The 25,831-nt window shown below is 41.7% G+C and overlaps 1 protein-coding gene across 3 annotated transcripts in view; it reads left to right on the top strand.

The window, feature by feature from the left end:
* cacna1bb (calcium channel, voltage-dependent, N type, alpha 1B subunit, b) overlaps nt 1-25,831 on the top strand; it is a 162,882-nt gene that overhangs the window by 117,823 nt on the left and 19,228 nt on the right. For 2 of the 3 annotated variants that reach the window (XM_041959684.1, XM_041959685.1), the window contains exons 28-40: nt 2,155-2,251; nt 5,034-5,194; nt 5,461-5,598; nt 7,135-7,336; nt 7,875-8,039; nt 9,539-9,649; nt 11,588-11,671; nt 14,047-14,163; nt 14,972-15,037; nt 17,653-17,744; nt 17,825-17,975; nt 18,750-18,877; nt 22,496-22,592. In XM_041959684.1, coding sequence (XP_041815618.1) covers nt 2,155-2,251; nt 5,034-5,194; nt 5,461-5,598; nt 7,135-7,336; nt 7,875-8,039; nt 9,539-9,649; nt 11,588-11,671; nt 14,047-14,163; nt 14,972-15,037; nt 17,653-17,744; nt 17,825-17,975; nt 18,750-18,877; nt 22,496-22,592 — 1,609 coding nt within the window. Of the gene's footprint in view, nt 1-2,154; nt 2,252-5,033; nt 5,195-5,460; nt 5,599-7,134; nt 7,337-7,874; nt 8,040-9,538; nt 9,650-11,587; nt 11,672-14,046; nt 14,164-14,971; nt 15,038-17,652; nt 17,745-17,824; nt 17,976-18,749; nt 18,878-20,270; nt 20,368-22,495; nt 22,593-25,831 lie in introns of all 3 variants that reach the window. The other variant, XM_041959683.1, reaches the window with a different exon arrangement.

Here is a 25,831-nt window from a genome sequence, read left to right as displayed (position 1 = left end):
TAGCTGTAGCTAAGCTAGCATAAGCTAATGCTATAGCTAACTCAGTGTGTTAGTTAAAAACTCTGTCTTGAAGGGGTCTTGAATGTGCACATGATGGCTACATACATAGTGTAATGATTTGTCCTGTTAGAGCAGAGTAACACACAGTTTAAGCCATCCTCACTGTTTTGTATACATGTCAACATTTAGGTTTCAAAATTTAAATTTAGTATTTAGATATTTTATGTGAAACTTATGGGTCCATGTATGATGATTATTCAGAATAAAACTCGAGGGCCATGCAAATTCTGTGATTTTCCCAGGAGAAACAGCAAAACGGGGAGATGGCTTTGAAATGTGTTTTGGAAGGTGACAAAAAAAGACACGACCCTCCAGAGACCTTTAAAACAGAATGTTTCTGAAAGCGCTGTGACGAGTGCAGATTAGATAAAGGCTGCATGCATTTTTATAATGTTTGTTTAATGGCCTGTGGGTGTTTTTTTTTTTTTCTTTTACAATTGTTAGCTTTTTACAGTAGGAGTTGTTTTTGTCTCCCGGGAATGAAAACATTGGTTGGTCGTTGCTGATGTAAGAAGCAGCAGGGCCTCTGCGGGCCCCTTACAGGGCTTTTAGACTCTCTTTTATTTCTCTGGTGTCCCCATCCATATCCTTCACGCATGAAATTATTGCTATGCACACACTTAGATATATATATATACACACACACACACTCATGTTTTCTGCTCTTCTCAATTTTGTCAAGAAAAAACAAACCAGAAACACTTTTTATTGAGAGTGACAGCCACATTGTGTGTACGTATGACTGATTAATTAAAAATCCCTCTCCCACCGCCCTTGGCCAATGTCAGTCTCTGAGTGAATGATGGCTCAGCTCTATGTTATTAGCATAACAGCTAGTTTTTAAACCCCCCACACACCCACCTTCCATTCTGTGACCCGTTAACAAAACCTGCAGCGTCTGCAATGACTGACAGCAGTGGTTCCTGCAAAGAAGCTGCTCCCTCAACCGAGGGGCTGATTCTTTGTGCATTTACTCTAAACTGTATCAGATGTTTGTGTGCTATTCTACAGAAATATGCTAGCATGTTAGCTTCGTGTGACTGCACATTTAGAGCCTATAAGCTGCAGTATATGTAGAGGTTACCCACGAACAAGGCCAGTGGTGGAATCACTGCTCAAATCTTTTGCTAAAACCAAAGAGGCAATACCAAGGTAAAAAATACACTGCAAGAAAAAAATGTTTAAAAAAAAACAAAGCATTTAGATGAAAAATTGACTCTGTGTTGAAGACTATTTTGTATGAGAGTTTGAACACCTTGTACCTCAACGTATGTAGTTATTGAGATTCGATGAAGAAAAGGACAGAAAGTAGAAACAGAAAATGAAATAAGGAAAGGAAGAAAGGAAGGAAAAAAGGAAGGGAAAGAAGGATGAAATAAGTGAAAAAAGAAAAGACCAATAATAAAAGAAAAGAATGAAGGGCAGCAGGAATTAATTTTTTAAAAAAGGCAAAGGGTTGAGGTAAGGAAATAAAGAAAATGGAACAAAAGGAATGAAAGATAAATAGACGATGGAAAGATGGAAGGAGGGAAAGAAAGAAAGAACAAATGAATGATGATAGGGAAAGAAAGACAGAAAGAAGAAACAATGAGGATAGAAGAAAGACAAACAGAAAGAAAGACGAAGTTAACAAACAAAAGAAAGACCGTGGAGAAGAAAATGATGCTAAGAAAGAAGGAAAGAAAGTAAGAAAGAATAAAATACAATGTAATTTAATGTAATGTAACCGCAATCATAAGATGGATCAGTGCAGTAAGAAGCACGTTTCATTGTGTACATTACGTTTGGAGCAAAAGTAGAAAATTCCACTATATGAAAATGATCACGTTCAGCAGCAACATCTGAAATGTGTACTTAGTCGTTACAGTACTCGAGTAAATGTACTTAGTCACTCTGAAAGAATTAATCTTCCTCACTAGTTGCATGTTTCTGTAGAGTACCATCACAAACCGACATGCATGTCCTGTACTAATATATAAACAGGTATTTCTCTGTGTATGCAGTATACCTGATGTACCGCGGCCAGCTCATGGGATGAAAGGGTTAATCATGATTGGTTACATTAACCACTAACTGCGCTTTCAATCTGCACAGAGGGACAAAAGGCAAGGACATCAACACCATCAAATCCTTGAGGGTCCTCCGAGTCCTGCGGCCACTCAAGACCATTAAACGGCTGCCCAAGCTGAAGGTACAGTAATCCAATCTGTCACCACCGGTCCATTCTGAGAGACAACAAACACTGCTGGTGTCAGTCACATGCACTGAGTCAAATACATTCACAGGATATCAAGGAGGAATTGATAGTTCTAATTTAAACCAGTCTTGTATTAAATCATATATGAATATTTCATGTCTGGCTGTTGATGAAAGGTTTGAGCTGTTTGACCTTCGGGATGTTCTGGGTTGTGAGGGGACAAATTAGAAGCAAACAACTGAAATTGCTTCCTTTACTTGAGTATTTCTGCACAAGGTTAGCAGGTTTATTTCTCAGTACATACACTCAAACCTCAAAAGATATGGGCACATTGGAGCAGGATGATAAAACTGTGTTCTGAGCATCAAACACTCACTGTAGGTTCTGAGGGTGACTCTGAAAAGTTTAGCTCCTAGTTTGTCGAGAACAACTGTTCTAATGAAGTTCAGTGGAAATCAGAGTCAGAGCGAAAACCAGTGTGAAATTATGGCTGCTCTGCAGCATGGAGGCGAGGCCAGGCACGTTGATGAGGAAGAAGACAAATGATAAATACAGGATGCATCAGCAGAACTCTCATTAAACCTTTACGTCATGTGTCACATATAGCACAACGTCTGAGTGGGTACAAGATGTTCATTCTCCATCACCTGGTTCTGGAACTCAAGACCTGTGGCACCAGTGGCACTTTGTGAGCATGTTGAACTACCCAGAGAAAACGTGGTCCATAAAATACAATGCCCATGTGGCAAAAGTACACACACCTTAACAAAAGGATGAGGGAGCCTGAGAGTTGCATCGGACATAATGATAGTATTCACTTTAATTTACAGGTGAATGGTTCAAGTGATCAGAGACTCAAATAATCAGAAAGGAAAAGAAATAGAGAAAGAAGAGACGAAGAAGAGTAACATGGAACTGCTCACAATTATGAACAGGCTGGCCTGATCTGCCCTAAAGCTGCACTGAGCATTTACTAGACAACTGCTAGGGGGTGACAGAAACTGCAACGCATTTGTAAAATACACCATAGTAAAATTACTGCCCCTAAGGACAAACTGTGCATAAACGCTAAGCTAAACCCATGAGCCCATGGAGAAATGTGCAGGAAGAGCATTTTGAGCGGCAAAGAAAAAGAAGGGGAGGATGAGAAAGAAGAAGAGGAAGAGGAAAAGGAGAAAGCAGAGGACGAGAGGAGACAAACGACAAATACATGATGCCCAATGGTTTACGTGAGGGTAAAATTATCACTATCAAAAATTCTGTTTTTAGGATAGAGTTTTGAAATTTATCACACTACCATGACATCAAAATGTCGTCCGCCAGAACGTGACTGAGTATAGTTAGCTGTTTATCTTTTTTCGCCGTGCTTATGGTGGTAAAGTAAAGCAAACACCAACAGATAGCAGAGACTATCTAAATGAGTGTCCTACAAAACCAATCTGACAAGTATCTTTGAACATATAGATATACTGTTTTGTACTGGGTCACCACTGCAATTCATTTGAACATTTATGAGTCCCAGCTATCTAGAGGCCTGTGAAGGAGCACCTTTCAACAGTGTTTGATACTCAGAAGCTACAGAACTCTGCTACAAAAGTGTGTCCGGCCCGATGGTTCCTGTGATCCTGTGGGTCTGCAGTGTTTCTATAGTACAGTTGTCTGCTGGAACAGCGCTCAGAAGAGGAACATTAAATGTCAGAGGAAATGTGAAGAGGCAAAGAGGCTTCAGCACAGAAAGTCCACATGCTCCCATTCAGTGGATGCACAGAGATCAAAGTATTCCAAGTCTTCAGTATCTGAATGTCTTTATGATGAGCTGGTCACATCAGCACAACTGAAGAGGGTATGTTGTGAGCTCTCAAAGCAAAGATACTTTCACATTTATTATATATAATGTTTCAAATTATTCTGATGGCATCATTTTTTGTTAATATAAAGATTAGACAAGCCCAGTGAAAAGCCTTCTTTTGGGGGGGTGCCAAACTTGCAAATGTTGAAAGTCTATGAAGTGGCTTCAGAGACTCTCAAGCATTGTGTAAAGTAAAGAATTTTGGATTGTGACTCCCATCGAGGCAAGAGCCTCAACTGTTTCCTCTGATGCAAAAATGACAGCTTCCCTCTGGTTCGTGAAGGCGGCCGATCACCCAAAAGAAATGGATCTGACAAAGGACAAAAGATGTGATTGGAGTAATAGAAGTGTGACGATTGAGACAGATCAGAGCTGGCAGACGGACAGCTCGCCCGCAACTCTTCTCAGATACTTGGGCAGAGCGGTTTGACGGACAGGCTGGTAGAGGAGGAGTGAAATATGCTCCATCCTCGCTCCGGAGACAAAAGCCTTGATGGCGATCATTCATGCAGCAGCATATTCATTGGGTTTGATTGCATACATGTCAGGATGGATAGAGAAAGCGCTTCATCTTGTATAGAGATCGCAGCACAAGCTGACATCATCCAGTTTTCGCCTGTTTTCAAAATGGTCCTGTCACTTTTTCAAAAAGTCAAGTTCAAATGAGTTTGAATGCAGCCCAAATAGCAGAACGGTGATATAAAGTGACGCTCACATACACTAAGGATGTGTGGCCAGTGGTGTCCGCCGATCATTCAAAATAAATGATTATCTACAGTTTCTTTGTGGTTATGGTTAGCTTCCTGGGAATGGAGCTGATGTACATCAAAGCAGTCTCCTAAAAACATAGACGTGTAGAAATACTTGATGATCTCGATTGATCTGTGTGTGTGTGTGTGTGTGTGTGTGTGTGTGTGAATATTCCAGGCGGTGTTCGACTGCGTTGTAAACTCTCTGAAGAACGTTCTCAACATCCTCATTGTCTACATCCTCTTCATGTTCATCTTCGCTGTCATCGCTGTGCAGCTCTTCAAGGGTAAATTCTTCTACTGCACCGACGAGTCCAAGGGTCTGGAGAAAGACTGCAGGTAAATCGCCCAAACCCGTCTTAATTAATGTCTTCTTAATCAATCTAAATGTCTTAAATCACCCATAAAGTAGTTGCCTTGTTTATTGAAACTCTACCATCACACCTCTATTTCCAGCCACAGCGGTTGCCATTTGGAAGCATATGATCTTATACTGAAATTCTCAGTCACGCTTTTTCCTCTTGTATCTTGACCATCTAGTTTTGTCTGTTTCTCCTCTTTTGATCAAACCTGATTCCGTCTCTCCTCCTGTCGTTCTCTCTCAGGGGTCATTTTCTGGACTACGACAGGGACGACGTGGCAGCGCAGCCCAGAGAGTGGAAGAAGTACGAGTTCCACTATGACAACGTTCTCTGGGCCTTCCTAACGCTCTTCACTGTCTCCACCGGCGAGGGCTGGCCAGTGTAAGGCAGAACAACCACTCATTTGTGTAGCACCACTTTAAGTCAGCTGTACACGCAATGGTTTACAAGCTGAATATGAAGCTGATCAATCAAATAGATAATGAGAATGACTTGGTTCAAAAATTAGAGGTAGCAACAGTATGTAGCTTAAAATGTGTTAAATATCAGTGCTTGAGTATTTGAAGTATTGTTGAATTATTTATTCTTTTACATGTCAGTGATTTGTCCTGAAACGCTCTCCCAGCACACCTGGAAGCCGATAGCACAGCACAGATCAGACCCGAGGGTTTTCTCCCAGCCTTAATTACTGCACCTTCTCTAAAGATGTAATCGAGGCTCACTGCATAGATGGCTTCAGCCTGCCATTCTGTGCCTGAGCCAAAGCAGCGTCTATCATCATCATCATCCTCATCATCTCTGTCAGGGACTGCCGATGGCTGTTTGCTTATTTCATTCATCGCACTCACCTGAAGATGAACAGTTAAGTGTCACAACCAGCTCAAATCACACACTCCTGAACAAGCAGTGACAGCACCATGACGCCCCAACAAGAGTCAACTCAGGAATGAATTGGACATTTAAATACCCATTTTTATGATTTGAGATATATATATATATATGTATATATATATATAAATTGTACATTTTCTGCACACCCATAGAGACAAAAGTCACAACACTCTATCATCAGAATCAGCATCACTTTAATTGCCAAATGGACAATGTAAACAGGAATTTGACTTGTCATCATCATCATCATCATCATCATCATCATCTGCTTTATTTGCAGAGCACTTTTCAAAAGTAAAAATTTGTTGTTAGGAACCTCACCAGCTAGTTTGACTGGATATTTTGGGGAAGGTTCCCTGGATGTTCCAAAACAGCCGATTGCATTGTTATTTCATCAAGCTTGCTTGACTCCACTTCCAGGATTTATCTTGGTAAGTTACAGGGTAAAGCGTGGGAAAGGTAGAGGTCAGCTGATTCGTTGGTTCTCCACAGATAGACGTAGTCTCATCTTGGATCGACCTGAAATAGATCTGCAAGGTTAATCATTTAAACAATATTACTACTTTGATATTCAGTTGATCATTTTTGATTATTTTTCAGGCAAAGATGCCAAACGTGATGGTTCGAGGTTCTCAGATGTGAAAATTTGCAGCTACTCTTGGTCTTATACTATGATAAATTGAAGACTTTGGGGGTTTGGATTGTTGGTTAGACAGACAAGCTATTTGAAGATGTCTGGTCTAGAATAATGTCATCTACATTTTTCCTTGCTATCTGATGTTTTATAGAACAAACAATTGATATTTTAATCAAAAAGAAATATTGATTGATTTTTACAGATTCAGAAATGTAATCTGAACCTGAAGAAGAAACATAGACCCTCTGTGATGGAGAACCAACTGTGAACCAACTGTGGAATTCAGGGGGAGATGCCGTTTGAGGAAAATTTATGGAAATTTGTTGAAATTATTAAATATTATTCTGCACTTTACACGGTCGTAAAGTTTATCTTTTCCTCCTTTTCAGGGTCCTGAAGCACTCTGTGGATGCCACTTATGAGGACCAGGGCCCCAACCCAGGCTTCCGCATGGAGACATCCATCTTTTATGTGGTCTACTTCGTGGTGTTCCCCTTCTTCTTCGTCAACATATTCGTGGCTTTGATCATCATCACCTTCCAGGAGCAGGGAGACAAGGCCATGTCGGAGTGTAGCCTGGAGAAGAATGAGGTGTGAGAGTGTTGGAGAGCGATGCACTGAAAACAATGACCCCCTCCCTCCCCTACACGCAACCAGAACACATGCTGACTGTGTCTGCAGACGCACTCGTTCCTCCAAATGTCTCTTGCATCGCAAATGTTTTCTTCATTAGAAATCAGAGCACATGCTGATCCAGTTCTAAACATCGCTTCCAGGCAAATTAGATCTAACATGACCCACAATTCCCTCAAACAGAACAAAGCACAGAAAAAAACTGTTAGATTTATCTTCTCCGCTCTCTTCATCTCCACTTCACAGGGACTTTGTTAAAATCAAGCTGTTTTTTGTCTAGAAAGTATTGGATAGTGATCAGAGAGCTTCAAATTGTGGTCTCATCTTTTAATATTACGAAAGGCTCAGAAAATACTCTTGTGGCGCACCAGCTGTCTTTCATGTTTTTAAATTTGATTTTCCAGCACTTTTCTTTTCCATGATGATAGGTGTGAAGTTCCTGTATTAGAGAGGATTCATACACTGTCTGTTTTCGTTTTGTCTCCTCATCAAACAGAGGGCTTGTATTGACTTTGCCATCAATGCCAAGCCGCTGACGAGATACATGCCAGAGAACAAGCAGTCCTTCCAGTACAAGATGTGGAAATTTGTTGTGTCGCCTCCTTTCGAGTACGCCATCATGACTTTAATCGCCCTCAACACTGTCGTGCTGATGATGAAGGTCAGTGATTCCTCCTGCTAACGAGGCAAAGCGCCAATCCCCCTCAGATACCTCTCAGCCAGAAAGAACTAGTTTATTGGCTCAGTGGTAGTTATTCAGTTCCCAGTAAGATACAGCCCACTGCTGAAATATTTAAAAGGGACTGCAGAAGCTGATTCAATAAATCTATACCATTTCATCTTTAGCTCTTAAGGAAGAAATGCAATTACAGTGCCAACGCTGGTCTGGCCTTCAGACACGGTCAGACACCACCACCAGCACTCCCCTGTGACACTTGTGCCGAACAGTGCTTGCTGCCATTTGGTCAAAGTGCTCGTGTCTTGGCAGCACCTTCACTTATCTACTCAGAAGACAAAATCCCTAAAGGAATGAGAAAGCCTGTTTGGGTAATGTAGGCTGGTGCCAGGAGGAGCTCTGTTCGCCTGCTGGTTGCGGTTTCATTTACATAATCTACGAGTATTTCTAATGTGCCTCGCTTTGTCAGAGTCTGACCATAAAATCTGGAGAAACGCTTGGAAAGGCTGTTCATATACTGCTTAAGTGTGATTTCAGATACGTGTGGGCATGCCTTTGTATCTCGTATACAATTTACACATTGAACATACACGCTTTTGTGTTTCCAATAGCAGATAAGAAATCCAGTACCCACATCTGCTTCCCACACTGCAGATTTGGGGAGGCCATAACACACTAATGCTATGGGTTTTTTGAATTTTAACATTTAACAAATCAAACTAACAAAAACTCTGTGAGAGAAGGTGGCAGTAATGCTAAAACCAAAGCAAAGAAAAAACGGAGTGGCCTTAAACAAAAAAAAGGCTAGTTGGGTACAGTAGCTAGCTAGCTAACAACAGACTAGCTTTTACCCAGGACTGTGATAGATGGTTATCAGAGGAAAGCTAAAAATGCTGAAAATGCAGCCCAGTTACTCAGATGGAAAGGAGTTGAATATGATACTTATTATACAAGTACAGCTAAAGATGAGACAAGTTTCTTCCTTGTTTGTAGACTGAAGGGCTGCTCTATCAGTGTGTCCAGTGCTGCCCCTGGTGGCCAAGTTATATTACTAAGAGTCTGCAGAATTGCCACTTTCTCCTCTTAACAGTTTTTGCTCATTGACTGAATTGTTTCCCTTTGGTAGTCCCAGGTGTAGGACTAACAATGACCAGCAACGAATACGAAATACAGGCACAGACAGTTGCACAATCACCTTCTATTATCACACTGGCAAGACACAAAGCCTGCAGACACTTGAGATGATGAAACATATGCCTGCACGCATTTTTAAACATCTTGCTAGTGTGTCTGAGCAATCAAATATAATTACAGTGCTTTTTGGTTGCATTTACACATGTAGCTTTCAGTATCATAAAGCTTATCTGATCTGCCCTAGAAGAAAGGGCGAAGTGGTTATTAAGGATTCAGCTTTTACACACTTGCTGTGGTTCTTCTCCAAATCTTTCAAGATATTCAGGGTGTGTTTTGCTTTCTCTCTGCAGTTCTACGGAGCTCCAGACCTGTATGAGTCCATGCTGAAATACCTAAACATCGTTTTCACAGCCCTCTTCACACTGGAGTGCATCCTCAAGATTATTGCCTTCGGTCCACTGGTGAGCTTTCAATGCCATATGCTGCGCTGTCCTCTTCAAACGCCAGACAATTATTCATCGCTGTGTTTCTGTTTCCACACATGAGGGAGAATCTCTCTTTGGAAATGCATATTTGCCAGAAAAATCAGACTTCAGGTGACTTCTGCATCTCACTGCGCTCATACTGCTCAGTTGTTGCTGACAGTGTTTTACCTTGTGAGGCGTTTGCATTTAGAGATCACTACATCAGGGTTTTGCTAACGGAAAGAAGAGGATGTATGACATGTCACAAAGCAGTGGAAGTAAAAAGGTGTAGTCTCAAAATCAGAAATGGGGGGCTGCACTTGTAACAAAAAGAAAGGATGAATGGAAGAGTGCTCAAAAAGAATAAATCAGCCCCAACATGGGGCCGTCTAGCCTGCAGCGAGGCATTTTATCTCTGGCTCCGTTCCATTTACCAGGCCCATTTATTAAATAGCTTTTCTCACACACCACTTGCCTCCACCTGTTTAGCTGTTAAGCCCAGACGGATGGGCTCGCATCTGCTGGTATAAACACTCAGCTGCTGTATCTCTTCAGACTGCAGCTGCAGGGCCTGGCAGCAGCCTCTGGCCCCAGATGATTGACCACTCTGAGGGGGTCCTGGCTGCAGGCGTGTGTCGTCGTTTGTGTGTGTTGTGTATGCACATATAGATACGTGTGCCTGAGGGGATGTCGAGATTTTCTTGTGTTTTGGTGTGTTTGTTTGTTTGTTTTGTGTGTATGAGAGAGATTTTTGTCTTCAGTCTATGGCAGCAGTTTTTGTACACCTTGGCAACTTTTGTATATCCACACGCTGTGAGGAGGCCAGGGAGAGCCGTGGTGGTGGCAAAGTGTCACCTAAGGCAAAAGACATTGGTGGGTACCATGGCAACTGGCAGAAATGGCTTTAGTTACTTTGAAAAAGACCCAGGTTGGCAAGGCCCAGGGCAAGGAGAGACACCATCCAATCCAGGAAGAAGTCTGAGCAGGCACAGAGGAAGACCAAGTGAGCAGGATGGTTGGGTTCTGACAGCAGGATTACCTGGTCAAACATCATGATGGCAGACTTCCAGCTTCAGTCCAGTTCCTTGTTCAGGCTGTCTACAATTCCCTGCCAAGCCCAACAACCCTGCTTGTCGAGGGGGAGAATGAGACACCTTCCTGCCCTCTCTGCTCTGGAGGAGGATCTTTAGAACATCTCCTCAGACCTTACCCATTCCCTTGGGGAAGGTTGCAATCTTTGGCTCCATGCCCAGGTGCTTAGGCTGGTTAAGCAAACACCATCACACCCCGCAAGTCAAGGTCTGATCAACCCCCGCTGGGTCGCCTGGGTGTGGGTGTGTGTCTGATACCTGAAACAACCGAAGACCCCAGTTCAGGTCATTGATGATGCATCTCAGCTCATCCACAGAAATATTTAATGTTAACTTTCCTGCACACTTCATGTCAGAGAATTAATCGGATTTTATTGACCAGTTCATTAACTAAATCTACATTAGGTGTGTGAAAATGCTGAACTAGGGTGACAGAAAATAAAGAGTGGTGGTCTATTTAAATTTTAGAAAATGCATGTGGTTTGAACTAAACCTGCAACAATTAGTTGATTAATTGACTTGTCTGTTTACAGTTATCGGCAACTAGATATTATTATTATTGATTAAACATTGAGGTAATTTTTTCAAGCAAAAATGTTGCTGTAAAGTGAATATTTTTTGATTTTGGACTGATGGAAACGTGACATTTGACATTTTTTAACATTTTATAGATCTAACACTGAATCGATCAATTGAGAAAATGATCTAAAATGATATTAAAATAGTTGTAGTTGCAGCCCTAATCTGATCAGTTTTCTCTTTATGTTTCATTATAAAACCTTTTAGAGTTTGAATGAACTCCCTCTGTCCAGCCTCATCTCTCCGTGCCTTCTTTGTCTTGTAGAACTACCTGAAAGCAGCCTGGAACGTGTTCGACTTTGTTACTGTGCTTGGAAGCATCACAGACATCTTGGTTACAGAGATTAAGGTAGGTGCGGCAGCCATCACGGGCTCCTCTGGGTGCCATTACACCAGTCTCTTATGGGTCATTTCGTCCATTAGTACCGTGGAAGGGCAGCATGCTGTGATACAGGAAGTAGATTTAGTCCAGTCAGGTGAGGAGAACTGTGATAATGGAAATGTAGAAGTTGATATGTACTTTATATGTGATAGTTTATTTATGCAGGGAAAATTATTTACGTTACGGCAAGTCACGATGATGATGATTAAAAATAGAAAAAGGTAGCACATCCCCAGTTATTGAATCAAGTGATGTGAAATGTGAGTATTTTGTCCTTCTGAACTCAAAAACTGGGAATGTGCTACCTTTTCAGAAATTTTGGAAAATGCTCACTGGATTACAGGTCAGCACTCCACTGGGAACTCTTGTTGATGCGCAACTTCCTTTTCCAATGCTACTTACATTATCTGTTTGCTTATCCCCAATCTTTTGGATTAATCGATGTATGTTTTAGTCAATAAAAAGTCTGAAAATAGTGTAAATGCCCATCACGAATTCAACCATGATCTTCAAATGACTCGTTTTTTTTTGCCAACGCTTTTAAAGCCAAATATATTCAGTTAACAACAATGTAAAAGCAGAGAAAAGCAGCAAATCTTCCTGACTGACTGATTATGTGAACAGTTTCAGCACTAATTTACACAGTTTTGTTCATTAAAGATGGGTCTTTTTTACTGTTTGTTTTTTTTTACCAATCTGAACAAACCACTTCAGCTGTAAAATCCTGAATGTAGGAGTCATGCTTTGCTCTGCTCTCACAGTCTCAGCCCTCGAATCTGAAGCTCAGGCGAGAAAACTGCCAGCAAAAGAACGACATCATGAAAATCGATACACGAAATGAAAATCAATACATAAAACAAAGGTAGCTGCAGGGCAGCAGGAGGACTGATGCTGCTGTTCTAGTTTGGAGCTTTTGGTTTCCTTTTGTTGAACTACAACAGATGAAAAATGGACAAAAAGGATTTGATTGTGCAGATGGAGGGCTGAGGCGGAGCACCGTTGCTTTCTGTGTGGCAAAGCCGCTCTCTCTCTTCGTGTGACTCTCTTTTCATGTTTCATGTGACCATTAGTCTTCTTTTGTGTCTCTTCTCTCTCGCTTTCCTTCTCTGTTTTTTTTTTCTCTTTTGCTGTTTCCATCTTCTGCTGTTTCTCTCCTGGCGCCTGTGCCCTCACTCTGCCCCCTCTGTCACAACTGACACCTTTAGACGGTAAGTGGCTTTTCTTGTTGGCCGCTGATTTTGTCGATTCCCCCCTCAGTGTGTGTCGTTCTCTCCCGCAGTCTTAGCTTAAAGTGTCTGCCTACTGAATCCTAAATGTGACATGGTAGAGAAGACAAAGACCTATTAAACACGTGTGCTTTAACAGAGACAGTCGTCTACAACTGTTCCAGTTGCATGACCTGACGTGAAAATGTACACTGCAAAAAAAAAAAAATGTTCACCTTAGTAAGTCATTTGGTTGCTGTGGTTTACATCAACATCTTGAACTAAGACGAGATCAGTGCAAAAGTGTAAAAACATGACTCGATTCTACAAAATCCTTGAAACGGGCTGGTTCGTATTGCAATAAGATTGCATGATTTCACCCTGTGGCATGTTTTGTGCTTGCAGGCACAACATGTAAAAAAACATCTAAAAACTAGACCTGTGTTATTCAATGTGACGGCGTTTTCATTTGGGTGCCCGTCAATGGCGCCCCCTTTACCTCCTCTGGTCAAGCAGGGCTATCAGCAGACACACAGCACTACAGGAGCTTGTTTAACAGTAAAGACAACAACTCCCATCATCCCACGCTACTGCACAACATCATCAAACACTGTCTTTTGGTATTGTTTTGATTGTAGACCCCTAGTGGAAGAAATTGCGTTTAAAGAATATTTTAAGGCTGTAACGGTCTAAATCTTGGTGAGACAGATGTGTCTTGCAGAACAAGTGCACAAACTTTAAACTACAACTTCAATTAAACGCTGAAAGGAAAGAGAATGAAAACACTGATTTTTACACAAGCGACACACCCCTTGCTATCTGTGCTGCTTGGATTGAGGGAACAGAGGGCAGTCAGTTGTATTTGGGTAAAGTTTTGCTGAACAGTGGCCACAGTAACACAGGAGAGTCAGTGAATCGTCTCTGTTATGTCACTTCCACAGCAATACCCATATAACGTTAGCTAGCATCAGCCACCATGAGCTGGTCATACCAGACCAAGTAAGGCTGTAGCAGCGTGTTAAAGTGTACAAATTTGAGCAAGGGTGTTTTTTTATTGCTTTTTATTTGTAAGATGAAGAATGTGTCAGTTTTTATTTCAAGGCTTACACATTGTAGCTTTAAATCCTTTTATCCCAGGACAAGATGATCAACCTGAGTTTCCTGAGGCTGTTCAGGGCGGCTCGTCTCATCAAGCTGCTGAGGCAGGGCTACACCATCCGCATCCTGCTGTGGACATTCGTTCAGTCTTTCAAGGTGTGTGAACACACATGGTGACCCGAAGCATGCGCCCTGTGTGTAAAACATGCATGTAAACTTGATTTATGGAGCGCAATTCTGTTCTGAAATTCAGTCAGGAAATACACAAATGAATGAGAATGCAGGTTTATTCGACTTGGAATTTAGTGTTGAGTCTTTCAATTAGATTCATTGATAGTTGAATAAACGGATATCACAGAAAATGCACACAGTGGAATAGAGGAATCAAAAGTGGGCAGAGGCACGCTGCAGACTTCTGTAGAAATCGAACTAAATAGCTCTCAGCAGACAGCAGTTTGGATTTTCACACAGTGCCGGTTTGCTCTCTAAATCCTCCGGGACAAGTTGAGGTAAATGCGGAGCGCCGGGCCGCAGCCGGGGGAATTTGTAGCAGGTTTAATGTCAGTGGTGAGAGCTTTTAAGCCCAATGAAAATGGACAGTATCTGCAGAGTGTTATAAGGTGGCTATTTAATTACAACAAACGTTCGCCTCCTCCTCGCGGCGTTATAAATAGCCGGTTAAAAGAATCGACCCTGCAGGTCGGGTTGACTGCTCGAGTCCTTAAACGGGACTGTAAAATCTTACAAGGGCGCTAGTCCTCTGTGGAGAATCAGATTTGTGAGCGTGCAAAGAAAGAGGAAGAGATCAAAAGAGAAGCCGTGCACTTTCTGACTCTTTGTGTGTGTGTGTGTGTGTGTGTGTGTGTGTGTGTGTGTGTGTTTGAGGATTATACATGTGGGAAATTTGTTGTACCATGTATCTGTTTGTGCTCTGACTTTAACCTGTTTTTCTGTTTGTTTTCAGGCTCTGCCATATGTCTGCCTGCTCATTGCCATGCTGTTCTTCATCTACGCCATCATTGGAATGCAGGTGCGTAGTGACACAAGCAGCTGGGCTAAAAGAAAGCAGGATGTAATGGTTCAGCAATAGATTCCTCCTAGAAAACGAGGATTTCTCACTAACCCAGGGTCCCCACACACCCATGGTACCCCTCCACAGGTGTTTTGACCCATTTTGGCTCATTAAACCTCCTCTCAGAACTGTGTCGGTGTGTACAGGCTGTCCTCGGTTGACATTGTCCTCCTGTTTTGTTATACCTGTTTTGGTGACCTGAGCAGCAGTCAAATAAAAGAATAAATAAAACCAGAATTTGATGGAGGCTTGGCACTGATTTATCACTGGTGATGTAAGTGTTGGCTGAAACTTATTGTCAAGTGTTTCAACAGGCACCAATGGGAAACAACTTTTCTGTGGCAAGGTATAAACTTTGATAAATAATGCACAGAGTACCATCCCTGGCACAATTTTTTACCTTAAAGGAGTAGTTTAACATTTTGGGAAAATGTGTTGTTCGCCTTTTGCTGAGTGGTGGATGAGAGGATTGATACCATGCTCATATCGGTCTGTTAAATATAAAGCTACAGCTAGGAGCCAATTAGCTTAGCTTAGCTTAGCTGAGCAAGAAAGGCTGGAAGCAACAGCTAAAGAAGCCTGGCCCTGTCCGAAGGACCAGCTCCTCTAAAGCTCACTAATCAAGACGTTATATCATGTTTGTTTAATCTGTACAAATAACAAGTGTAAAAATGTCTATTTGTTGTTTTATGGGGAGTTATGTGCTGGACTATTTCCTGGCTGGGAGCCATGACTTACTGGAGTCTGAGGATGTCACACTACCAGAGCTTTAGGGGTGCTGGAAGGTGGCAGGCTTTACCTTTGGACAGAGTCAGACTAGCACATCCCTATAACCTGCCAGTCAGTTAGCTAACTATGCTAAGCTCAGCTAACTGTGTCCGTTTGCCACATTTGTGGGAAAAAAAACTATAAAACAGTAAAAAAAAAAAAACTCCTCTCTTACCTGCACTTTAGACTTTGTGATGTAATGTTTCTAGCACAACGACACTGCAATGATCAGAGATGAGCCTCTAAGTGATCGTCAGTCTTCTCACAATGTTTTTTATGAGGCAGCATATTATAACTGTCAGTGTATGGATGGGCTCAAACATCAGCGGTGTGCACAAACCGAGGTCCCCTCTCCTCTAGAGGAAGTTAAAAAAGGAGAGTTACATCTGTAAATATCACTCCAAACAAACAAACCTGACATACATACTGCTATACCTATGGAAACCTTAGAATTGCATTTATTGTGAGATTGTACTGTGTCCTTCAGTACAACACCACAAACATCTGTCTCTAACAATATCACACAGCTGAATTTCTAACAGCCTCAATAAACAATTCATGTTATACATTTCAAGTATACACTGCATGGCTGTTGCCTTGGATTGCGTAATATTATACAGGTGTTTGGTTTTGAGGTGGATTTTTCTCCCATTTTTTAGTGGTTGCTGATTTAAACTGCTGTAGCTTTTTATTCCTCTTCCAAAATCAGTCGCTGCACATACATTTTTGACTGCTGCCAGAGGTCTCCTGAGCCCAGCAGACAGTGTTTATAGGCCAGCAGGGTGGACACGCTGAGGGGCAAATAAATATTTTAAAAGAGACCCCTGGGTTGTTTTACTGGACTCACAGTGGGACACCAGGTTGTGGCAGTTATCGACTCTCTCCATTCAGTTTCAGTTCAAATCAATGAAGATTTATTGGCATGAAAGGTTGACAATGTATTTACGTAAACTGAGTTACTGAGTTGAGATAGTTAAGGTAAATAGAAATGCACTGCATAGAACAGCAAATTATAATATAAAATATAGATTTTAGTGAGAAATTCTCATTTATTCAGCAAAACAAACAGAAAGTTCACTACAATTTGCTTTTCCCAATGTAATTAATTACAGTGTTGCAATACCATATAATACCAACCATATATTACAATCAGAATTGTTTACTACAAAAGGAAAATTAATAAATTAAAAAAAAGTATGTTATGATATTTGAACATGACTAGTACTGAAAAACATGCTAAATAAAATATTTGTATTTACACAGATGAATTCTTATACGCATGAGTTTTTTAGGGGTTTAGTTTTTAGGGTTTAAAATTTGGTGCCAGTGAATTCAGTAGGGTTGTTTCTTAAAGCCCCTGAAAACTAATGTTAGATGTCCATGACTACATTATCAGCAATTATTAACAATCTGTAGGTATTGTTTATCAAGAATGTAATGGTCCAAACCCTGGATGGGCTGTGTGTGTACGGTTTGATGAGGTTTGACTGACAGTAACCAAACAACCCTTCATCAGCTTCTGATTCAGAAGCACGGAAGTAGAAGACATCATGTTTTTCCAACCTACTGCAAACCAGAGGAGAAAAGGACAGATAATACAGAAATCTCTCATGTGAAATAACCAAAAGTGATCAAACTTTGGAGAGAAGAAAGAAAATGTGTTCCTGCAGGAATCAGCTGATTGAGAAGAATAATTTGATGGACCGGGTCTGCTGTGGCGTCTGTGCTACAGTGGCTTTTAATAACAGAGCAGGGCTTTGAGTTTTGAGGTTTGCGTTCAACCACCTGCTCTCCTGCTGCCTCAGGTGTTCGGAAACATCGAGCTGATTGAGGAGACCGCAATAAACCACCACAACAACTTCCAGACCTTTCTCCAGGCCTTGACCCTTCTCTTCAGGTAATCCTGCCTCCATATTCTAAGAATACCTGCAGCTTACACTGAGTGTTTACCTTTTCTGTGATTTGTGTTTGCTTCAGGAGTGCGACAGGCGAGTCGTGGCATGAGATCATGTTGGCGTGTCTCAGTAACCGGCCGTGTGATAAGCTCTCAGGAACTGTGGGGAAGGAGTGTGGAAGTGACTTTGCCTACTTCTACTTTGTCTCTTTCATCTTCCTCTGCTCCTTCCTGGTCAGTATGAAGGAAAACAGACGGGCCAACCTGGCTGGTCTCATAATGTGTGAAAATCTATTAAATAATAGCTGGAACTTTGGTGAACTTCAGCGAAATGAGATCATTGTAACTAATGGTCATCATTTTTGTTTTTATGATCAAAAGATACCCAGATTTTTAAAAATGAAAACTTATTTTTTTACCCAGACTTTAGGCTCTCATGAACCCAAAAGTTGTTATGTGTCCTGCTGTGAGAAGACCCTGTTTATAAAGTAAACCAGTTCTTCTCACACAGAGCACAGCTCAGAAAATGCTGACAGTCACAGAATAGAGAGAAAATGGCAAGAAAATGCAAATAGGCTGCTGGGTATGTGAGAGAATCCCTTCAAGTAAGTTAATTTACACATTTTTTTAATACAGTTTTACATTCACAGGTTGCTTTAAATCATTAATAACATGCCAACATTAGTGAAATGGGGCTTCAGTGCAGTTGCAAGCAGGGTCAGTTCTGGAAAGACACATGTTGGAAATTAATCTAAAAGTACAGGTTTTGTGAAATGATCAGCACTAATATAAAATATATATTTTTGTGCTAAAAGCATACAAAATCACAAAGATGGTCCTTTAAGTTGAGTGCAAATGATACATACTGTTCACAACCTAAATAATATTATTATATAATCAATAGAAAACTTGTTCTCTGTTTCTTTTCAATTTTTTAAAACTTATTCTTAGCATAGAAACAAATACTGAAGTTCATTATTCATTTCTTTGTGTGTTTTCATTTATCAGATGTTGAACTTATTTGTCGCTGTAATCATGGACAACTTTGAGTATCTGACCAGGGACGCCTCCATCCTGGGGCCTCATCACCTCGATGAATTCATCCGCGTCTGGGCAGAGTATGACCCGGCTGCCTGGTAAGTGCCTGGACTGATCTCTGACCTGTACAGCTGCAATATCGTCCCTGATGTCAGTGTTAAAGAGGAGGGGGCTTGTTTTTGGAAGGGAGGCAGGCTATGAAACAGGGCACACTAAGAATGGCTTCTGAGTTCGAGCAGGATGACTCTGTGATCTGGAACTGGGAAAATCCCATCAGAGCGGTGGCGGGTGAATGACATTAAGCCTGATCCCAGAGTCGGCCGAGGCTGGCGACGAGCCCCCTGTCGGCCGGACTGATGCGTGTAAATCCAGCGTTCCGCTCGGCGTCCGCTCAGCCTTCCTCGCCCCTGTAAGCCGCCGGGCCCCACACCTCCTCAGTCTGCCACTGTGTTGTGAAGAGAAACCATTTCAATGCGTCCAAAAGGGGAATGAGGTTCATGTCAGCGCCCCCTCTGCCCCTCTCACCAGCACTGTTTAACTTGACTAAAGCACCATACAAGTTCAGAGTGAGACAGTGTTGGGCGTAATTTGCCTCAGATTATATAAGGCTCATTAAGTTTTAAAGAGGGCTTCACAGGAGCCTTGCCAGTGAGTCAAGACTCGGGGAGAGGTGTGAGATGTGAAATATGAAATTGCCATCTCCTGACAGACATTACGGGGGAGGAATTATTATTTATTCCTTTGAATATAAATTAGCTGCTCTAAGAGAAGTGCCTTCACTAACACTCAGCATATTTTAACTGCTTTAACTCATTTTTATATCAGGATGCAGTGAGCAGTGTATTTAAGGCTCATTGTTTTCATTTTTTTTAGCAGGTCTGATTTAACTGAATTTCACCACGCAATGTCTGTAAACATCCAAACATTGTTGCTGCCTCTGTTACATGAAGAAAAAGGCCACTTTAATTCACAGCCATTTGGTTTTTTTCCTATGCAACTGAAACTGACTGGTTGGTGGTTATTCAGAATTCTGACTGCAGTATTTTTGGACTTAATATGCTTAACCTTGACAGCTTTAAGAGGAACCAAAAAGTAAAGTGGCAATGAAAAATCCAAATTATTAAGTTATTTTTAAGATGTCATTCTTTTCAAATTTAAAAACCCTAAATCTAAATGTAAATTGCTGACCTCAGTATTGCTAAAATCCTTGCTACAGCCCTGAAAATGTGGGTTAAAGGCAGAGAACACACTGAAGGGTCAGGGATTGTGTGCCAGACTTTCTCTCTTTCTAAGGAAGAAGTAAATGCTTTAAAAATTATTTTAACAGTCAAAGTAAACACCAACAAGTCAGAAAAGCTCAACGTGATTAGACTGTGTTGCTGCTTGCTGAGCATTTACCTCAATGTTAATACCCGCTAACTGATATTATTATAGATAGATGTGATGAAATAACCTGTGAACTAACCTCTTAAAATGTGTTATCTTTTTCAGCGGAAGGATATGCTATCAGGATATGTACAAATTGTTGCGTTTTATCTCACCTCCCCTGGGCCTGGGGAAGAAGTGCCCTAACAGGGTGGCTTATAAGGTTTGCACTCCCACACAGCGCCTTTTGTTTTCAAAGGCACCGTGATGGTTTTTTCAGATTGTAAATGTCTGCTCTCATTCCCTGCGGTGCCAGAGAATGACCCCGGCCACACATGCATACAGACACGCATCGATCCTCCACTAACCAGCTGGCAGGTAACCATGGCGAGTGCGGGAAACAATGCCGCAAGTCAGGCTCAAACAAAAGGCATCAGATGCTATGTCCAAGATACTTCCCTGCTTCTGAACACAGGAGTGAAAGAAGAGTGGGCAGTGAGGAGAGAGCATTGTGTGCTTTGTTTCCACTTTGGTTACTGCTAATGCCTCTTAGCATGCTGAAACAGAGGGCATCTTAAAGGAATACTCCACTGAAAATCTGTCTTTTGACTCTGAAATAATAACCCCACCTTGAAACGTGGCTATGAGAAGTTTTGAGAAGGAGAAGCCGGTGCACTGACTACAGTGAATGTCCTTCTTGGATATAAATGGATTCCAATGGCTCTGACAATGAGTCATAGCAAAAGAGAATGAAAGAAAACATCAAGACACCCAGAGAAAACTCTCAAACCCCTTCTGCAGCATAATCCACTTCTCCCCTGTCAGATGTTCCAAAAACGTCCTTTCTGTCTGACAAACAAGAACAGTTATGGAAGGACGGACCAGAACTCATCCAAGACTTTTTCTCTGGATGTTTTAAAGGGGAACTCCACTTTACACATCAGTTTACAGGTGTTGGGGAGTACTACTACTACTGGAACAGGCTGTATAAAGCTGTTTGTGGCTCTAGGGGGAGCTGTGTGAAACTTGATAAATGTCCTCTAGTGATGTCACTTGAGTCAGCATCAGTTGGGACTGAAGACTACAGTTTGACCTCTGTGGCCCACTCCTCATATCTGCATGAGGCTAGCAGCTCGAGGCTATATTAGCTGCTACTAGCATAGCAACTCTCCGACTGAACTGCCGGCAATTGAGTTGCATTGTGGGTAATGTAAGTCCCAGGTTTTTCCAAGTGAGAAAGATGTGTGGAATTAAAGAGGAGATATCTCTGCCTCTGCTGCGTCAATTTTGATACTTTTTTTGGGTATAACTGCCCATTGTGAGTTCAACAATTATATACAAGTGCAGTGTGGAGTACTCTTTTAAAAGAGCTGAATATTGTGGCCTTGGATGGTGTCCAGTTCATCCAGTCCAATACAATTTGCACACAGAGATATACATGAAAACTTTTGCTCTGTGACAAATGAGCATAAATGTCTTCCTCTGGCTGAAACACCCAGCACACAAAAAAACATTTTGCATGGAAGACTGTGTAAGGGGGAAGCCTTTTGGGCTGCAAGCACATCATGTGACCTGCAGTACCGGTTGGGCCACTATGCCCACCTCCCACCTTAAATAGAAGTTTGAGTAAAACAAACAAAGTGATGAGATGATATTAATTCGTGTTTCATCATTGATTGAGAGAAACAGTTGTTTTGAATCAAAGAATTTAAAAAAAGCTGAATGCACTACTTCCATATCATACCATCGCCTCCATGTAGCTCTGCAACTCTGCTGCATGCAGTGTACAGTATATACTCCAATATACATATACTGTATATGTATATATTTATATATATATGCTGTATATACTATATAGTGAATTTAAGGGTAATTTGTGAAGAGGGGGAATATGTTGCCAGGGTGGTTTGAGAAGTTTCTCTGCACGTTTTGATACTTATGCTGTGAGACTGGGTTGCCATGTTTGATTCTCCAAATATAGATTTTCAGGGGAGTAATCCTTTAACATAAAATGCACTCTCATTCCAAAACGCATATGTTCCAGCAGGATCCCTCCATCCAGCATCTCTACACAGGGAATCCTCTGGAGCATCCTCCCCTCTTTCCTCTGGGATCCATTCCTGAATCCTTAAATCCAGCTAAGATGGCATTCCAGATCATGACATCCTGGAAATCTTATTAACAAGGATTTCTGTGTTTTCCTCTCTTTTCCCCTCCCATTCTCTCTTTTGGATTTTGCCACTTCCTTTGACGGTGTAACTCCCCCTACCCCTTTTTAATCCCAACACCTCCTCACCTGGGAAATCTTCATTCCTCCTTCCATGGCCTCGTACCATCTTTCCCCCGGGAAGCGGCCGCATGACTTACCGCGATATGTATGAGATGCTTCGCGACATGTCCCCTCCGCTAGGTTTGGGAAAGAAATGCCCCCCCAGAGTCGCCTATAAGGTAGAACTACTCCTCCCTTCCGTCCTTCCTCCCTCCTGCAGTCGCTGCTGGCTCCCTGCTTCCTCCTGTCAAACATCTTCAGGCTTCTGTCAGTGTGTTGCAGTCAGTATCTTCTGGCCTGCTGTTGTGTTCTTCTTTCTGTTCATCTGTGAAGCTCTGTGACCTTGCCCTGCTCTGTGAGGGTTTGTTGTACACTCCAATCGTCTCCTTCAGGGCCATGTAGCACTGATAAATAAAAATAGATTGGAGGGGCTGAGCAAAACCATGATATTTGATCTCCACAAAATCTTCTTAGAAACTAAGAGTATCAAAATGACAGCACCAGCTGCAGGTAGAAAATGAAAATCCCAATTTATATATTAATTTGGCCGAGGATGTTATGTTTGCAGCACGATAACGAGATGATGAACAAGATAAAGGTAAAGATAAACCCAGTGCATGCTACCTGCCCAGCACCAAGCAACAGGCAGACAGAGAGACAAAGTTAGGGACTAGATGGACAAGAAAGTGGAACATCTAGCTGCTAAAGAGCCAGGTATTTTTCTCAGGAGTTTCTCGGGAGCCCCATTGATGACTTCAGGAGTGTATGTTACTCTGTGATTTGTTCACCTAGTGTTCCCAGTGCAAACCTCAGGGGTAAATATCTTTATTTTTGTACCTGTTATCCAGCATCAGGTTGCATCTTCAAACGCTCCTCTGTTTTTGTGATCTCACAGACGTCTGCAGTCTGCTTGAAATGATAAGATGTTCGCCCAGGGCCAAACCAGTGTTTCACAGACTCTGCCAGGCACTGCTCTGGCCTGCCATAGGCTGCCATACTGCCCATGCAGTGGACTTTACAAGCAACCAGCAAACCCCCAACAATTCTGTTATTATTCTGGGCAGACTGTGCATATCTGTGAGGTCGAGAAAATTTAAAGATGCAGCCTGCTGGAAAACTGGTAAAAGATGGCGTTTTGATTCTCCACCATGCCACGGGCAGAGCTCTGTTTATGATGCACGTCTGGATAAATTCCCATAAAAATGTTGTCCCGACATCCATCCCCAAAGGATGAATGCTACTGACTTTGATGATCTCCAGACTTATCATCTAATGCCACCGTCAGGTTGGCATTTTTTTGGTTTAGATTGAAACGCCTGTGACTTGAACTATTTGATGGATGGCGGTGAAATCTGGTTCAGACATTGTTGTTCCCCTCAGGATGAATTGCAAGAACTTTGTTGATCCCTTAACTTTCTATAGCGCCATCATCAAAGATTTTAGTTTATCCAATGCTTTGATTTCTGACCAAATATTCTATCTACCACCATTGGCTTAGAGCTGGAGTTTGTGTTTAGTGCTATGTTGCATGCTAACACCCCAAACTATGATACTGGAGATTTGCAACGGGAACGACATGTTCCCAAATCGTGGAGAAACATATAGAACGCTGAAGTTGCAAATGGGGCTGGTGGAGACCAAAACCATAGGTAAAAGGAGAGTGAATATTTGACTTGGGTTGTAGTTCTTCTTCCCCCATTGGCCCAAAAAATGCATTACAGCAGCTGCACCAGTTTATCTAAAATGAAGTGTAAAGTTTAGTTTAGGATTTCATCTGGATTCAGATTCTGATCAGGGATTATTTCTCAACACCGCAAGATGGAACGTTTAAGAACATTTTCACCATGTTCTCACGCACTAACTTGAATGAAGGAGAGCATGGCACATTTACCCCATGATTATATGTAAGACTTGTATGCGAGTGAAGTGGGAGTCAAGTACACAGCTCAACGATCCTCAGGTAGTCCCTGTGCCAGCTGCTTACCTCTTAGCATGAAGACTTAATGTGAGTGGTTCCAGTGCATGCACAGCTGTCGAAATGAATCACGTTTAAAGCGCCCTGCCCTTGCCCCAGTTAAAAATGTCTGGGTCTGACGTGGTCGCATCTCCAAATATAACTCCTGTTTTTGTGAATCGACAGAGAAAGACGTGAACAAAGACACAGAGAGAGCAGCGGTGCACTTGAGAGCAAGGCCATCTCTAGTTTTTCCCCTCCCACTGCTCTGCAGTTGACAGCGCTCCTTGTTGACCTCCCTTTGTAATGAACACATCTCCCCCTGACAGTCACAATTGTCCCCGTTACCCTCTTGTTTCCCGTTTTATGTTCTGTCTTCAGGCAGAGCTTCACTCTCTCTTTTGAATGATCTTTCCTTCACCCTCTCCCGGGATTTCTATCCCCTCTACTCCATCCTCTAACTTCACTGCATGTTGAGGCTTTGTCTGCAAGCGTGTGTCCTCCGCATATGTGCTTTGTGATTATGTGCTTCTTTATTCGTCTGACGCTCGTGTCTGCAGCTTGCCATTCTTCTGCTCTCTCTTTCTGGGAAGAAAGATGCAAGACTTTTCATGCGTAGATGCTTTCCAGTTGAGGCACTTACTCCTCCTCCTCCTCCTGTTCCTTGCCTCTCATCTCTCCATCTCTCCATCTGTATTGTTATGCTCCCACAGTGAATATTCTTTCTCTTTTTTCTCATCTCGGCAACCATCAGCCACAGTTTTCGTCTTTCACAAATGTTTCTGATGTTGCTGATGGGTTGTTTTTTTTTTTTTTTTTTTTTTGCTTTTGCCTTTCAGTTCTCAATTTCTTCTTCTGATTAGGAGTCCAGTCCATCCCTCCAGCCTCACTGTGAATGTGGTGTACTAACTCAAACATGCATGTCTGTATGAATAATTTCGTTGCAGCATTGATCCAAAAGCCCTGCATGGATTTATGCTGATCAATTACTACTTTTTGATACATTTCAAGCTTTGTTACTTACTCAAGAAATACTGATTAATTAAAAATAATGATGCATGTGTGCTGCCCAGTGATTTCTGCTAATAGTTACTAGATGTTAGTAGCTACAGTACACTGCAGTGAATGCAGGATAGCCTGTTTTAACTTTTAACTAAACCAATTCATCATTTAGTCAATAAATAATGAAATATATTTGCTTATTTTGTCCAACCAACAGTAAACACCCCGCCCCCCCAAAGATATTAATTTTAGAATGGTATAAAACAGAAAGAGAACAGGAAGTCCTCATATTGGAGAAGTTAGAATCTGCAAATTAAAGCAACTTAATGAAGTAATCTCTATTAAAGTTGTTTGTTTTCATTTTTCTTGATTCTAGAGCAGTGGCTTATTCTTTCTTCTTTCAAGCCACATACACATACTTCCAGAAAGCTTCTGAAGCAAGGTGATTGGAAAAAAAGTGAT

The sequence above is a fragment of the Chelmon rostratus genome, chromosome 19 (genome assembly GCF_017976325.1).
Source record: "Chelmon rostratus isolate fCheRos1 chromosome 19, fCheRos1.pri, whole genome shotgun sequence".
Taxonomy (NCBI): domain Eukaryota; kingdom Metazoa; phylum Chordata; class Actinopteri; order Chaetodontiformes; family Chaetodontidae; genus Chelmon; species Chelmon rostratus.
This window is presented reverse-complemented; position numbering and strand designations above follow the sequence as displayed.